At 41.0% G+C, this 14,496-nt stretch overlaps 1 protein-coding gene and 1 long non-coding RNA gene across 2 annotated transcripts in view; both read left to right on the forward strand.

The window, feature by feature from the left end:
• The first annotated feature begins 577 nt into the window (after window positions 1-577).
• On the forward strand, window positions 578-2,014 carry LOC121536249. The gene is made up of 2 exons (XR_005994839.2): window positions 578-811; window positions 1,699-2,014. It is a non-coding gene; the product is annotated as an uncharacterized LOC121536249 (long non-coding RNA).
• A 2,323-nt stretch (window positions 2,015-4,337) lies between these two features.
• The window catches only part of LOC121536761 (alkyldihydroxyacetonephosphate synthase, peroxisomal), a 37,623-nt gene continuing 27,464 nt past the window's right edge, over window positions 4,338-14,496 (forward strand). The window contains exon 1 of the mRNA XM_045206582.1: window positions 4,338-4,536. Coding sequence (XP_045062517.1) covers window positions 4,379-4,536 — 158 coding nt within the window. The 5' untranslated portion in view covers window positions 4,338-4,378. The remainder of the gene's footprint in view (window positions 4,537-14,496) is intronic.

Raw genomic sequence — 14,496 nt, forward strand, 5'->3', positions numbered from 1 at the left:
CTATAAAAAAAAAAGCCTATGGAATATTATTTTACATAAAAGTAGGCTATAGGCTACACAATCATTGATATTTTCAAAGCAATCGTGAAATGTCACTTTCTCCAATATAGCCTAGTTGTATGCACACAAGTTGAAAAAAATATAGTATTATTATATTATTCTCCCCATCATCCATAACTTGATCTTTAGGTGTAGGTCTTAATTATTTAAAGTATATAAGGTATGCCTTTGTTGAAACATGTTGCTGGAATATTAAACTAGTTACAATGAGATCCTTGACAGCCCCGATGTCGTATAATATTCTGACACATGAGTGCAATAAGAGATTGGGACCACCTTGCAATTATAAGCAGCGTTTGAAACATGTCTTGTTAATGTGGTGGTCTTATACCACGCTCTCTGAGAGTTATCTGTAAAGAGCCTCACTATACCTCTACCTATACCTTACCTACACAGTGCATCCCACTGTCCCATTATCTGAATTCAAATTACACTATAAGGATTTTTCTCTCAAGCGCGCCCACGAATACGCGTTCACGTTTGGCAGCTCCACGTCGACATTCTTCCAGCTGTGCACAGGGCTGAAAGAAGAAGAGGTAAAAGCGGCGTGAAGCCAGCTATACGAACACTGTATGTAGGCTCCAACGAGGGACGTCAACCGCGAAATTAAGAAGAGGAAAATCTCTTGTTTCTTTGATAGTTAGTCCTGCAACAATTTGATATAGCCCACTGTTTTTTTTGCAATTTATGATATGTTTGCCCTCGTGCTGGATTGCAGCTGGCCCCCTTTAACAGCTTTCACTTCTACCAGGTACAGTATGATCAGTTGTTTTTCTTGCTTCTTATAGTTTTCTCACATTTAGAATATGAAGCTGTGGCATTTCACATCTGCTAATCGAATTCCAACATCTTTTAATTCACTGTTTGATTTTGCACTTTGTAACTTCATTACAATTAGCAACTCTCCTAAATGTATTGAATATAAACTTCTATACTAAACTGAAGTGGAATATGTGGAATGTTTGCCTTATTTTATAGGTAGACCGTGTATTCTATATTATTTTAATTGTAAAGTTCAGTCTGTGGTTTGTGAAAAACTCAACAAGTAGGCTATACAGTTGCATAATGAATGTGGGTGTATTACCCCAGGAGTGAAATATTCAGCATAAAGAAATTCAGGATTCCAAATTTGGAACCTTTAGACACGTCATCTGTTCTACATATGGAGTGCCCTAATTGTTAACTTTACAACCTTGAAGATAGTCAAGGTTGAACTGCAAAGTTAACACTTATGAAAGAAAAGCTAGCTTCCCGCTTACTGTATAATATTGTATGATTTAATCATTTGTGTGGTGGGGGGTTGGTGGCAGAGTGTGAGAATCAATCTAAGTTCCCAACAGCAGGCTTCTCATTCACTCTATTCTATGTTGTCTTAATAGGCCCAGAGAGTTACTGGCTTACTCTTCTAAGTTTCATGTAATGCACTTTTTTGAATCACTCAGCTGTGACTGATTCCATTTTATCTCAAATCATGGTGGATTAAATTTAGGTTAGGTTTCAATACTGTGTTGAGAGAGTCAGCTCAATCTCACAATTACATATTTTCCACACTATAGTGTTAAATCAAAGTGTTCACCAAGCAAGTACACCAATGGGAAACTTAGCTACTACATTTCACTCTCTTGTTATATGTTGCAGGTGAAGGAGTGGTGAAATGGGTTGGCACAAAGGAAAACCCTACGATGTGGCACTCTGGCTTTCCAAGTAAAGTTCTGTGATACACTTCGACTCTAATTGTTTGCAGTCAGTGCATTACAGAACTTTGTTTTGGGAGTTAATGCTCTGGCCTGCGGGAAGAAACCTACCGTCTGGAGAGTGGGACCATTATTTCACATGCCACTTGCAGACTGCAATAGGGAGAATAAAGTTTTTCTTTTGACAATGACTTGGCTCATGAGTTTTCACCTACTTGTGAAGTATTTATCTGCTTGTAATTAAACACGCACTTGGTCTATTGGTATCAGAGTGAAATGTCTGAACTATTAATGAAAAATGGACTACCAGAAAGCCATGGTAGATTGTTACATCATTTCCTATAGGACAACACAGTGGGCCATATGGAGACTCAAGTCATCATGCCTCACTATCACTTGGTCATGTGACTCAATGGAGGTGAGACGGAAAGATAAACAACAGCAGTTGAAATGTTCAAACCTCCTTTTCACTGTCCTGGGTCATGCAATGTAGTGGTCAAACATCTCATAACCTTATCAAACCCATAAACATTAATGACTCAATTCAGATACTTTTTTCTTGAACATTTTCTGCTGAGTATTGACATTGTATCATGCGAATGGTGGATAATTGTCTGTTGTATCATTAATTGTTGGAATGTAAGTATGAATACAACTATTTCAGAGATGTACACTGAGTGTACAAAACATTATGAACACCTGCTCTTTCCATTACATAGACTGACCAGGTGAATGCTATGATCCCTTATTGATGTCTCTTGCTAAATCCACTTCAATCAGAACGGGGTATGGTAGTAGGTGCCAGGGGCACTGGTTTGTGTCAAGAACTGCAACACTGCAGGGTTTTTCACGCTCAACAGTTTCCGTGTGTATCAAGAATGGTCCACCACCCAAAGCACATCAGGCAAACTTGACACAACTGTGGGAAGCATTGGAGTCAACATGGGCCAGCATCCCTGTGGAATGCTTTCGACATCTTGGAGAGTCCAATCTTAAGGAATTGAGGGCACATATTTGTTTGTCTTTTTTAGACACATGAACACATTTAAGCACTACACCAACATGGCATATTTTGGTTCCCATTAAATTAGATCACTGTCTTAAAATAAAACAAAAAAAATTCTGTGTGTTTTTTAAGTTAATTCATGGTCTAATATTTAGAGAGCTGGGGTGTATTCATTACGTCTTGCAAAGGAAACTGTTTACTGTTTAAGAACAGAACAGAAGCAAATGGAGACAACAGAACAAAACGGGGAGTGACCTACCTGAATTTGTCCAATATAAACTAATTTTTGTTGCAAATTGTTTTCCGTTTGGACTAAATGGTTCCTGTTGCAAAACGTTTTGCGACAGAGAAAAGTTTTGCAACAGAATCGGCGTAATGAATACACCCCTAGATTATTTGGTAAACTATAAAGTACTCATGGATCAAATCTGTTAAAGAGAAAGACATACGTTTTCCATTAATTAAAGGCCCACTCTGTAATGTCTGTTTCCAGCAACAGTCTGACCCTGCAACTTTGTTTGGAAGGCTGATGGGGCTGGGGAAATGTAACCACTGTCAAATTCATACTGGACTATGAATTAAACTGACAGGCCAGATCAACATGATTATTTTTTAAACATATTTTGATTGTAGGTATGTGCTACAATACATCCCATGGAGTAATACATTGCAACCTGAGAGGGGTTGCAATTTATTATTCCAATACAATTTGTTGGAATGACAATTGCGCAGCAGTAAATCAAAGATTGTGCCTTTCAAAAACACATTTTGATGTATTCCACACAACAGTGACTGTAGCTTTATGTGTAGCAATTCCATTGGTTACAGTAACAGCAAAGATAGGCACGATAATGTAACCAACCAATATTGCAACATTGTAATATAAGTCTGTGTGGATGACGCATATTAAATGCAAAGCATGATGGGATTCTTTGACAATTTACCATATCCTTGGGCGCGTTTGAGCGGATCACTTTTGTCAAGTCGTTGACCGTCGTTGGTCACCGCCTTTCAAAGTGTGTTGCATTATGGTTATAAACATTGTCCGACTTATGACTTATTGTCGACTGCATGAAATTTACAAAAATCATATGATCAAAGGTCATGCAGAGGAAGTGGCCTTCAAGTCGCTGCAGTTGCTTCTCACCATCTGCATTGTGGGAGGCACTATTTGTCGACCAATCATTAGGGTGTTTTTGTTTGACCCAAGCAAACATGACCAAATACCTGACTAAAACAGCAACCAACTTTGTGCAATTCGAAAGCTACAGGGGATACAAATGAAAAGTGATATTTGAGACCCCTCTCTAACCAATGAATTGTACACACATTATGTTTCCAGTTTGTGAGTGTGTGATATAGAAACGTTTATTTAGACAACAGACAAACATTGATCAACAATAGCAGCTATGTTGACACTGCCATGTCGATCTGAATCTTGCTGTTGGAAAACCACTAAAGTGTCCGACTTTTGGCTGTTGAAGATGCGCCTCCCCCGACTTCACTCGCCGACTTTCGTCTACAGTCGGCTTCGTTAGGTTTACCTCTCGAACACACCCCTTCTATTGCTGCGCTGACCTCTGACAGCTGCCTCTCCCTGGACAAACACGGAAGCAGCATGGCGTCAAACAGCAACAGCTCCGAGAGCCAACGAATTGCACAGCAAAGATTGAGGATAATTGCCGGGCATTTACAGAAACATAAGGACGGTGACTCGGGGATTATCGCAACAGAATGCAAAGCTGAAGCGAATAAAGGGACGGTGCCTAGGAAGAGGTAGGAATTGGCGCTGGTGATGCGGTAGCAGTGGATGGCTATCCTGAAATGCTAGCTGGTAGCTAAAAGTGATTGTCATACAGTATGAAATAGCTGTTATGCATTTTCTTGTCATTAAGAAACAGCATTGGTGTCTTTTACAAACGGAGATGACCTCCTTGGCATATTATTATTCAGACATCTCTGATTTCATTTAACTAAGGAAATTAGCCAGCTGAATGTGCGCTAACGGTAATGGTCCTCAAACAAAGTGTTCATTCATCGAAGTGGGTGCGGCGGGACTGTATTCTATCCAACAATTATTTTTATTGTGGGCTACTTAAAATGTGTTATAGGAATGTTTGATCTGTCACCCTCTGTTGAAATGTATATTGAGTTGAGGTCAATCAATCGTACACCATCTCATGTACCATTTTGTCATAACTTGCCAAAGTTATGTGACCATCACTAGCCACTCGCAGTGAAGAGTGGGCAGCTGGAGTTATGTAAAACTATAAGATTAGCTTGCCAACATTTCAAACTATTTCAAGGTAGCCTATTCCATTTCAAATGTATATTGTTAGCTATAGCTTGATAGGCTACTGGCATTGTTTTGATACTGACAATATTCTGAACAACTAGGGAAATCTCAGCTCTGTTTGACTGACATGACAAGAATTAGAAGCTACATTCTTGAACAGAAGAAAGGGGTCATTATAATGGTGATAGTTCTATATTCTTCTATATGTAGTCTTATAATCTCTTTCTAGAGGTTGTTTTTCCAGATTTGGTTGGGATTTAGGAGTGGGACACCCTCTCCCAGTCAAAACAATGATTGATAGAAATCAAAATGGGATAAAGTTGAGCAGGAAAACTTTCCGCCTAAAACTTGGATCTGATTGGCCAAGACGTGTGGTGGTCTGACTCTCAATTCCTTATGAGGCGAGTGGGCTGTTCAGCTTTCACAATCATGCTGTAGTGACATCTAGTGTCAGATATGTTTAAGCAACAGGGATGACTAGAGCACATTTTCATATTTATACTGAACAAAAATAAAAACGCAACATGTAAAGTGTTACATGAGCTGAAATAAAAGATCCCAGAAATGTTCCATGTGCAATAAAAGCTTATTTCTCTCAAATGTTGTGCACACATTTGTTTACATCCCTTTTAGTAAGCATTTCTCCTTTGCCAAGATAATCCATCCACCTGACAGGTGTGACATATCAAGAAGCTGGTTAAACAGCATGATCATTACACAGGTGCACCTTGTGCTGAGGAGAATAAAAGGCCACTAAAATGTGGAGTTTTGTCACTCAACACAATGCCACGGACGTCTCAAGTTTGAGGGAGCGAGCAATTGGCATGCTGACTGCAGGAATGGCCAACAGAGCTGTTGCCAGAGAATTCAATGTTCATTTCTCGACCATAAGCCGCCTCCAACGTTGTTTTAGAGAATTTGGCAGTACATCCAACCGGCCTCACAACCGCAGACCGCATGTAACCACGCCAGCCTAGTACCTCCTCATCCGGCTTCTTCACCTGCGGGATCGTCTGAGGGGAGGAGGGGGGTGCTGAGGAGTATTTCTGTCTGTAATAAAGCCCTTTTGAGGTGAAAAACTCATTCTGATTGGCTGTGCCTGGCTCCCCAGTGGGTGGGCCTATGGCTGTGCCCCTGCTCAGTCATGTGAAATCCATAGATTAGGGCCTAATGCATTTATTTCAATTGACTGATTTACTTCTATGAACTGTAACTCAGTCAAATCTTTGAAATTGTTGCATGTCGCGTTTATATTTTTGTTCAGTATTCATTTCTAAGGCTGCGTTCACACAGGCAGCCCAATTCTGACCTTTTTTCCACAATCACATCAGATATTTTCACATCAGCTCGTTTTCAGAGCTGATCTGATTGATCGAAAGACCAATTACTGAAAAATCTAAATTGGGCTGCCTGTCTAAACGCAGCCAAACAGACTGTTTTGTAAGAACCCACCCATGTAACAGTTTGTACAATAGGGGCCTTGTCATGCATTGTTCTGGTCAACTTTACACTATTTAACAATGTAAGGAAATGCCCCCATGTTTCTACCACAAGAATTTCAACTATTTGTTTTGCATTATGTATGGCTCTTCATTGTGTAAATGGAACATATTTGATTGATATTAGTTAGCCTATAGGAAGTGTTTGAGGCAGAGAAGTGCTGAGGTTTATTTCAGATCAAACCTAACTCTAGGTCAGGTCAGTTATGCTACCGTTTTTGCATGGTGAGTTTGATGTCCCTTGGGAGCCAGATTTTCAGATTTGGTGGGATCTCTTTCTATTACCCAATGGATGGTAGTTTTAGTGCCACTATTGTTTGAACTATGAAAATAAATCATTAGACATAAGCTTTGCCTATTTCCCTAGTGTAAGTGCCCCCCTTCCACCATTTTCCAGATTATAAATAATATTGTGGACAACTTGCATTGTTATCAGTAGACATAAATGTAACCTTAATGAATTTGCCCACATTGCCTACATTTTCTGGAATTGCACTTGGGTCGTTCCATGACATAATGTTGATGCTACCGTCTCTTAGGACCGAAAAGAGCTTCTGGATATCAGAACAGCGATTACTCACCTTGAACTGGACAAATATTATTTATTTAATGAGTCGGACGCAAAGGATATAATGTAATGTTGCTCCCAGACAAGGCCCAAATCTCCGTCATTTGCATGAAGAAATTAAGGAAATACAGGGGGCGGAGATCAGGGTGCCTTGTGAGAATTTGTTGGCGAGTGGGTAACCCGCCTCTACCATCCGTTCTATTGGCCAACCTGCAATCACTGGAGAATAAACTGGATGAGCTCCATTCGAGACTATCCTACCAATGGGACATTAAAAACTGTAATATCTTGTGTTTCACCGAGTCGTGGCTGAACGACAACACGGATAATATACAGTTGGTTGGGTTTTCCGTGCATCGGCAGGACAGAACAGCAATGTGCGGTAAGACGAGTGGTGGGGGTGTGTGTCTATTTGTCAATAACAGCTGGTGCGCAATGTCTAATATTAAGGTAGTCTCGAGGTATTGCTCGCCTGAGGTAGAGTACCTCATGATAAGCTTTAGACCACACTATCTACCAAGAGAGTTTTCATCTATATTTTTCGTAGCCTTCTATTTACCACCACAAACCGACGCTGGCACAAAAACCGCACTCAACAAGCTGTATAAGGCCATAAGCAAACAAGAAAATGCTCCTAGTGGCTGGGGACTTGAATGCAGGCAAACTTAAATCCGTTTTACCTCATTCCTACCAGCATGTCACGTGCAACCAGAGGAAGAAAAACTCTAGACCACCTTTACTCCACACACAGAGACACGCACAAAGCTCTCCCTCGCCCTCCATTTGGAAAATCTGACCATAATATATATATTTTTAACCTTTATTTAACTAGGCAAGTCAGTTAAGAACAAATTCTTATTCACAATGACGGCCTACACCGGCCAAATTGTGCGTCGCCCTATGGGACTCCCAATCACGGCCGGTTGTGATACAGCCTGGAATCAAACCAGGGGGTCTGTAGTGACGCCTCAAGCACTGAGATGCAGTGCCTTAGACCACTGCGCCACTCGGGAGCCCATTGCATTGACACCCCCCTTTGTCTTTACCCTGCTGCTACTCGCTGTTTATTATCTATGCATAGTCACTTTACCCCTACCTACATGTACAAATGACCTCGACTAACCTGTACCCCCGCACATTGACTCGTACCTTCTGTATAGAGCCTCATTATTGTTATTTTGTGTTACTTTATTATTTTTGACTTTAGAAAATATTTACTAAATAAACTCAACTCAATTTTCTTAAAAGTGCATTGTTGGTTAAGTATGTATTTCACGGTAAGGTCTACACCTGTTGTATTCGGCGCATGTGACAAATACATTTGATTTGATTTAACATCCGATTTGGACCAATCTTCATCCTAGCAATGAGTAAGACATGAGGAATCCAAAGAAATGGTCAAAAGCCACCCACGGACCCCCTACTCCCCACACCAAGCCCACCCCAATTACAATAATACAGTATCAGTTCTCTATGTCTGACAAGTAGTATGAAGCTGCAGCTAGGAATATTGTTTCTTCATACTATGTAAATTATTCTCAGTGAATTTGGTGATGGTTATTGTCCCCTGATCAGAGAAATTAGTCATTGAAGTTAAGGTTTATGTACCATCACACAACTTGATATTACCGTGTTTTGACCTAGGGGTGGTCGATATGAACTAAAATTCATATCACAATATTGTCCGCTGTCCGGACGATAATGATATAATATCACGATATACTGTACAAAAAAACAAAAAAAACATTTTATGAGCCCTTCAATGTTAATAAATGACAAAATATTGCTTTTACCCTTATAGAAACAGAAAGGGGGCATTGCAATTTTTTTTTTTTTTACTTCTGTGGTAAACCTGTGCAAACATGAAACATAAACAAAGGTATATAAGTTAAATAAATATGCAGTAAAATAAAATAAAAAAATATTTAAAGTACTCAGGATGTAAAGAAAATGTAAATATTTTTTACTTTTTCCTGCCAAATATAAGAAGTGCAGTCTTTTTTCAGCATAACACCGGTCATTATTACATTTTAGTCATTTAGCAGACGCTCTTATCCAGAGCGACTTACAGGAGCAATTAGGGTTAAGTGCATTGCTCAAGGGCACATCGACAGATTTTTTACCTAGTCGGCTCGGGGGATTAGAACCAGCGACCTTTCGGTTACTGGCGCAACGCTTTTAACCACTAAGCTACCTGCTTAGTTGTAAACCTTTTTTAGACTAACTTCTTCAAGCATTAACCAGACAGTGTGTATGTTTCTCAGTTCACCATGTAACAATTCACTGCCTCCCTCTTCACAAGTTCCGTGCCAGGAACACCAGCCTATTGACAGCTTCTGGCATGTGACCACATTGCGCCCAGTGCTAAATGCTCTCTCAGAGGGCGAACTTGTGGCAGGGATCCATAAGTATTTCTTTGTCAGACAACTCACTTGTGGGAAGTTGGATGCGTGAACTTGCCACCACTCCAAAGGATCAGCCTCACTGTCTGCTGCCATCATCAGAGTGTAGCGGTCCAGCTCTTGCTCGATTACCTGTCTCTGGGTTCTTAAGGCAGGTGCACTACTGGTTTTCTTAAAGAAACTCCCAAGGCCCTTCTTGGACTTCTTTGCTTGTTGTGGAGCAGTGGCAGCTTCTTTCTCTCTCTCACTCTGGTCCTCTTCAAGAGAGAAGTCCCCCACAGCTGTGTTCCCTACCAGGAGGGCTTCTGTCTCGGAGGCAGCTCTCACCTTCACCTACACCAGCTTCTCAGTGGTCATGTAGGTGGTCTTGAACCTTGGGTCCAAAAAGGTAGCCATGCTGAGCAGCTCATCTGTTTCAGGGTCGGTGTATTTGTCATTCAGGTAATTGAGGACCCTTATCTTAATCTCTCGGGTCAGTTTGGCTTCGCCCTCATTTGATTTCAGAACTTCCGTCTTGAACAAGTGGAGGACCGGCTTCAGATAGGACACACTCACGTATGTCTCTCCTGACAGGGCATCTGTGAAATCCTGGAGGGGTTTAAGTGCTGCCGTGATAGATTCAAAGACCTCAATTTCTTGCTAGGAGGGTGCAAGGTGCCGTGTTTTTTTGTCTGCTGCCAGGACTTGTGTGATGGCCTTTTCCTGCTCCAGGACTCTTTCCATCATCTGCATTGGAGATCCTCACCTTGTCGGGGATTCCATGATGAGCTTGTGGAGGGGCAGGCTCAGTTTTATCCTGTGCACTTGTCAGGGCCTTCTGCTTCTTCCAACTATAGGAAAATGTGCTGCCCACTTTCTTGCACACTCCTGTGGCCCGGGAAACCCGAGGTTCGTTTTGAACACTCCTCTCTGAAAAAATAATGAATCACAATTATTCAATAGAAATAACATTGCATCTGCTGTAATTACAACCATTTACAGCATGGACACTGGACATGATTACAAATGTAATCCATCTATAGATTTACATACAACTGTTGTGATTTAAGAGAGCTATGTTGCTTTAGAAAACGGGATAATTTATTGAGTAGGCTATTTATTATTGAAAGAGAGAGGATAGATTCAATTATATTGAAACCATAGGCTAATGTATCAATTATAAATAAAAGCAATGTAATCCATTTAATGTTTGGATATTGCACACATTTACAAATTACAAATATTATAGATTTGCATAGCTGTATATATTCGGCTTAACGTATAAGAAGGATCAGGCAGTGTAGTCAGCTATAACTTTAAACAGAGGAGATAAGGAAAACAATAGTTATTCTGCATTTTAAGTTATGTTGTTTTTAAGTTATGTTAATAAAAAAAAAAGTGTTTTGGATGTTGAAACTTACCAATAGCAATGTGTAGTCTGTGTCTGAAACACCCTAGTCTTGTCCATTTGTTCAGCTCCAATGCTTTGACCATGTTCGATCCGCTGTCGGTAGTCATACACACTTGACGCGACTCTTTCAAGCCCCAGGATGAAAGGGCCTCCCTCAGCCCAGCTGCAATGATTTCTCCGGTGTGGTCGTCTGGGAAATAAGAGGTCTGAAGGCATTTGCTTTGCAGCTTCCAGTTGTCGTCAATGTAATGAATCGTGAGGCTAATGTATGGCTCTGTGGTCCGGCTTGACTATAAGTCGGCGGTGGTAGAGAAGAATTCAGTGTTACGGATTTCGTTGGCATCTCTGTCCCGACATTCTGTGTGGAGTTCTGGCAGACATGTTTTGCTGAAGTATTTACGACTCGGGATCTCGTATCTTGGGTCTAGAGTTCGAATCAGCTTTCTGAAACCGTCTTTCTCCACAGTTTGAATTGGTTCCATGTCTTTCTCTATGTGATATGTAATTGCACTCGTTATCTCATTCCACTTCTTGCTCTTCTTGTCATAGGGAGTACCACTAACGAATGATGCCTTGAGTGATAGCTGAGTGTGGGTCTGGCTTGAAGATGTCTTGGGACTTGCACCGCTGCTCCGGGGGTTTGTTGCACGCGTTCTGGTAGATTCTTCATATTCGCGCACATGCAGGGTTTTCGGGTGGTGAAAAAGATTGCTGGTGTTTCCACCTTTGGCTAGCACAATGCGTAGACACAACTTCCACAGTACTGTTTGCCTTTGGCTAGCACAATGCGTAGACACAACTTCCACAGTACTGTTTGCCTTTGGCTAGCACAATGCGTAGACACAACTTCCACAGTACTGTTTGCCTTTGGCTAGCACAATGCGTAGACACAACTTCCACAGTACTGTTTGCCTTTGGCTAGCACAATGCGTAGACACAACTTCCACAGTACTGTTTGCCTTTGGCTAGCACAATGCGTAGACACAACTTCCACAGTACTGTTTGCCTTTGGCTAGCACAATGTGTCGACAACTTACACAGTACTGTTTGCCTTTGGCTAGCACAATGCGTAGACACAACTTCCACAGTACTGTTTGCCTTTGGCTAGCACAATGCGTCGACAACTTACACAGTACTGTTTGCCTTTGGCTAGCACAATGCGTAGACACAACTTCCACAGTACTGTTTGCCTTTGGCTAGCACAATGCGTCGACAACTTACACAGTACTGTTTGCCTTTGGCTAGCACAATGCGTAGACACAACTTCCACAGTACTGTTTGCCTTTGGCTAGCACAATGCGTCTCCACAACTTCCACAGTACTGTTTGCCTTTGGCTAGCACAATGCGTCGACACAACTTCCACAGTACTGTTTGCCTTTGGCTAGCACAATGCGTCGACAACTTACACAGTACTGTTTGCCTTTGGCTAGCACAATGCGTAGACACAACTTCCACAGTACTGTTTGCCTTTGGCTAGCACAATGCGTCTCCACAACTTCCACAGTACTGTTTGCCTTTGGCTAGCACAATGCGTCTCCACAACTTCCACAGTACTGTTTGCCTTTGGCTAGCACAATGCGTCGACACAACTTCCACAGTACTGTTTGCCTTTGGCTAGCACAATGCGTTGACACAACTTACACAGTACTGTTTGTTGGTCGGGGTCGGATATCTTAAAGCCAAACCAGTTCCTAACGACAGAGGAGGCCCCCTTTTTTTGAACCAATTCTTTGTCGTCCTGCAGATCAACCTCAATAGTGTTATTCTCCTTGTCTTCAGTCATCCTCAATGCTTGCTGACACTTTTGCGCTTGATTTTCGGACACTTTTGCTAACGAAAGGAGTTTACTTCACTAAATGTTTGCTTACTCTGCAGTTGCGCATACTTGTTTGTTGACTTTGATTAGCAGGCAGATTGCGTGTAACATCTATGCTTCTAGTTTTTTTCTTTGCTAAAAAAGGCTATGTTTTTAGTAAAAGATAAACAATTTGAACTAGCAAGCATCAAGTCAAACAACAAGTAAATGTTGTGTGCACTACGTCATCACACACTGATTTTTATCCGAAACCAAGTCAGTTTGATGGAAACACACCACTGGTGGGAAAATGCACATATTTTCTTTAATGCGGATTTCAGAATATTCTCATAAAAATCTGTTGCCAGTTGGAGGGAAAGCTAGCTACAGGTGCAAAGGGAGTTTCCAGTGACATATTCTGACATTAAGTTTGACTTGGTCCTTGGGAAACCCATTGATGAGCATACAATGGTGAATGTGCGAGCACCTGATTTTATAGTTTGCTGATTTGATGATGAGTACTGGATTGGAATAAATTGTTCTAACTGTAATGCTTCACTCTACATTTATAAATCATTATCATTTGAAGGTTCAGTCTTGACACCTTTTTCAACAAATAACAGAAAGAGCACCACCTAGTGGTCATAACCTGGTAATATCAACCAAACAACTGAGAATACATTACATGGTATGAAGAAACAATACTCCTACCTCCAGATTCATACTACTTGTCAGACATAGAGAACTAATACTGTATACTGGTTGTTGGGGTGGGCTTGGTTTGTGTGGTCCGTGGGTGGCTTTTGACCTCACGTCTTAATCTTTGTTAAGAAGAGGTTTGGTCCAAATTGGATGTTAGGTACTATATTTATTGAATATTATATGAATCTTATACATTTGAAATTGCCAATTTGGGTGCAATCAATTAGCGTAAATAGTTTTTCAACAAAACAATGTTGCAGGAATGCTTATCTTCTCTAACTACAGAAACGATTTCAGAATCTGAGATGGTGGGTGTCGAATTCCTCTTTCTTGTGCTTTTTGAGGTGGAACGACTCACTTGTCACTGGAGTGTAGGAATGTTGTACACTTCAAAGCTGAGCTACTGGTCATTGTCCTGCTGGAATGTCAGTCTGGAGTCTACTTACAACCTATACATTCTTTCAAAAGGCATTTTAAGGCCAGTCCTCTTAACAGACCTTCTAAAAAAAATGATTCAGAGCTTCTAAAACAAGTCAGCCAGTGCCAATCTCAGGAATATTGTCTCTTTCTGTTGGAATAACTTGAGTGCAGACACAGAATTACGCTACCACATGAATAAGGTGTTGAACTAGCCTAATGTTTTTGGTTATCAGCATTTTCTTATGCTGTGTGTAATATTTATAACAGTACTTTCAAAAGATTCCCCCAGCTCTCTTAGGATTAATGTTAGCTAAGGGACAGAGACCAGACCACTGTTGCTTCCATTTAATTGCACAATAAATTCATTAACCTCTGGACAGCCGTATTCGGCTGCTTGTTGATGCGTGGAGTTGTGTCATCGTCCAGTGTGATGACAGGAGATCACACAGACTGGCATGGAGAGTATGTCTCTGTCTCATTTCCCAGGCTCCTCATAATTTACACTGCCTGGCTGTTTGGCAGGCATTCATCATGGTTTTACTCCACTGTGTTAGCATCCCATCACGTGTACCAACGTGAGTTATGGATCCCTTCTAGGAGTAGTGGCCTATTTCATCTGTCTGCTGGGGAAATCTTGAATCATGTCGTATTATAACTTAGTGA

This window comes from Coregonus clupeaformis, chromosome 23 (genome assembly GCF_020615455.1).
Source record: "Coregonus clupeaformis isolate EN_2021a chromosome 23, ASM2061545v1, whole genome shotgun sequence".
Taxonomy (NCBI): domain Eukaryota; kingdom Metazoa; phylum Chordata; class Actinopteri; order Salmoniformes; family Salmonidae; genus Coregonus; species Coregonus clupeaformis.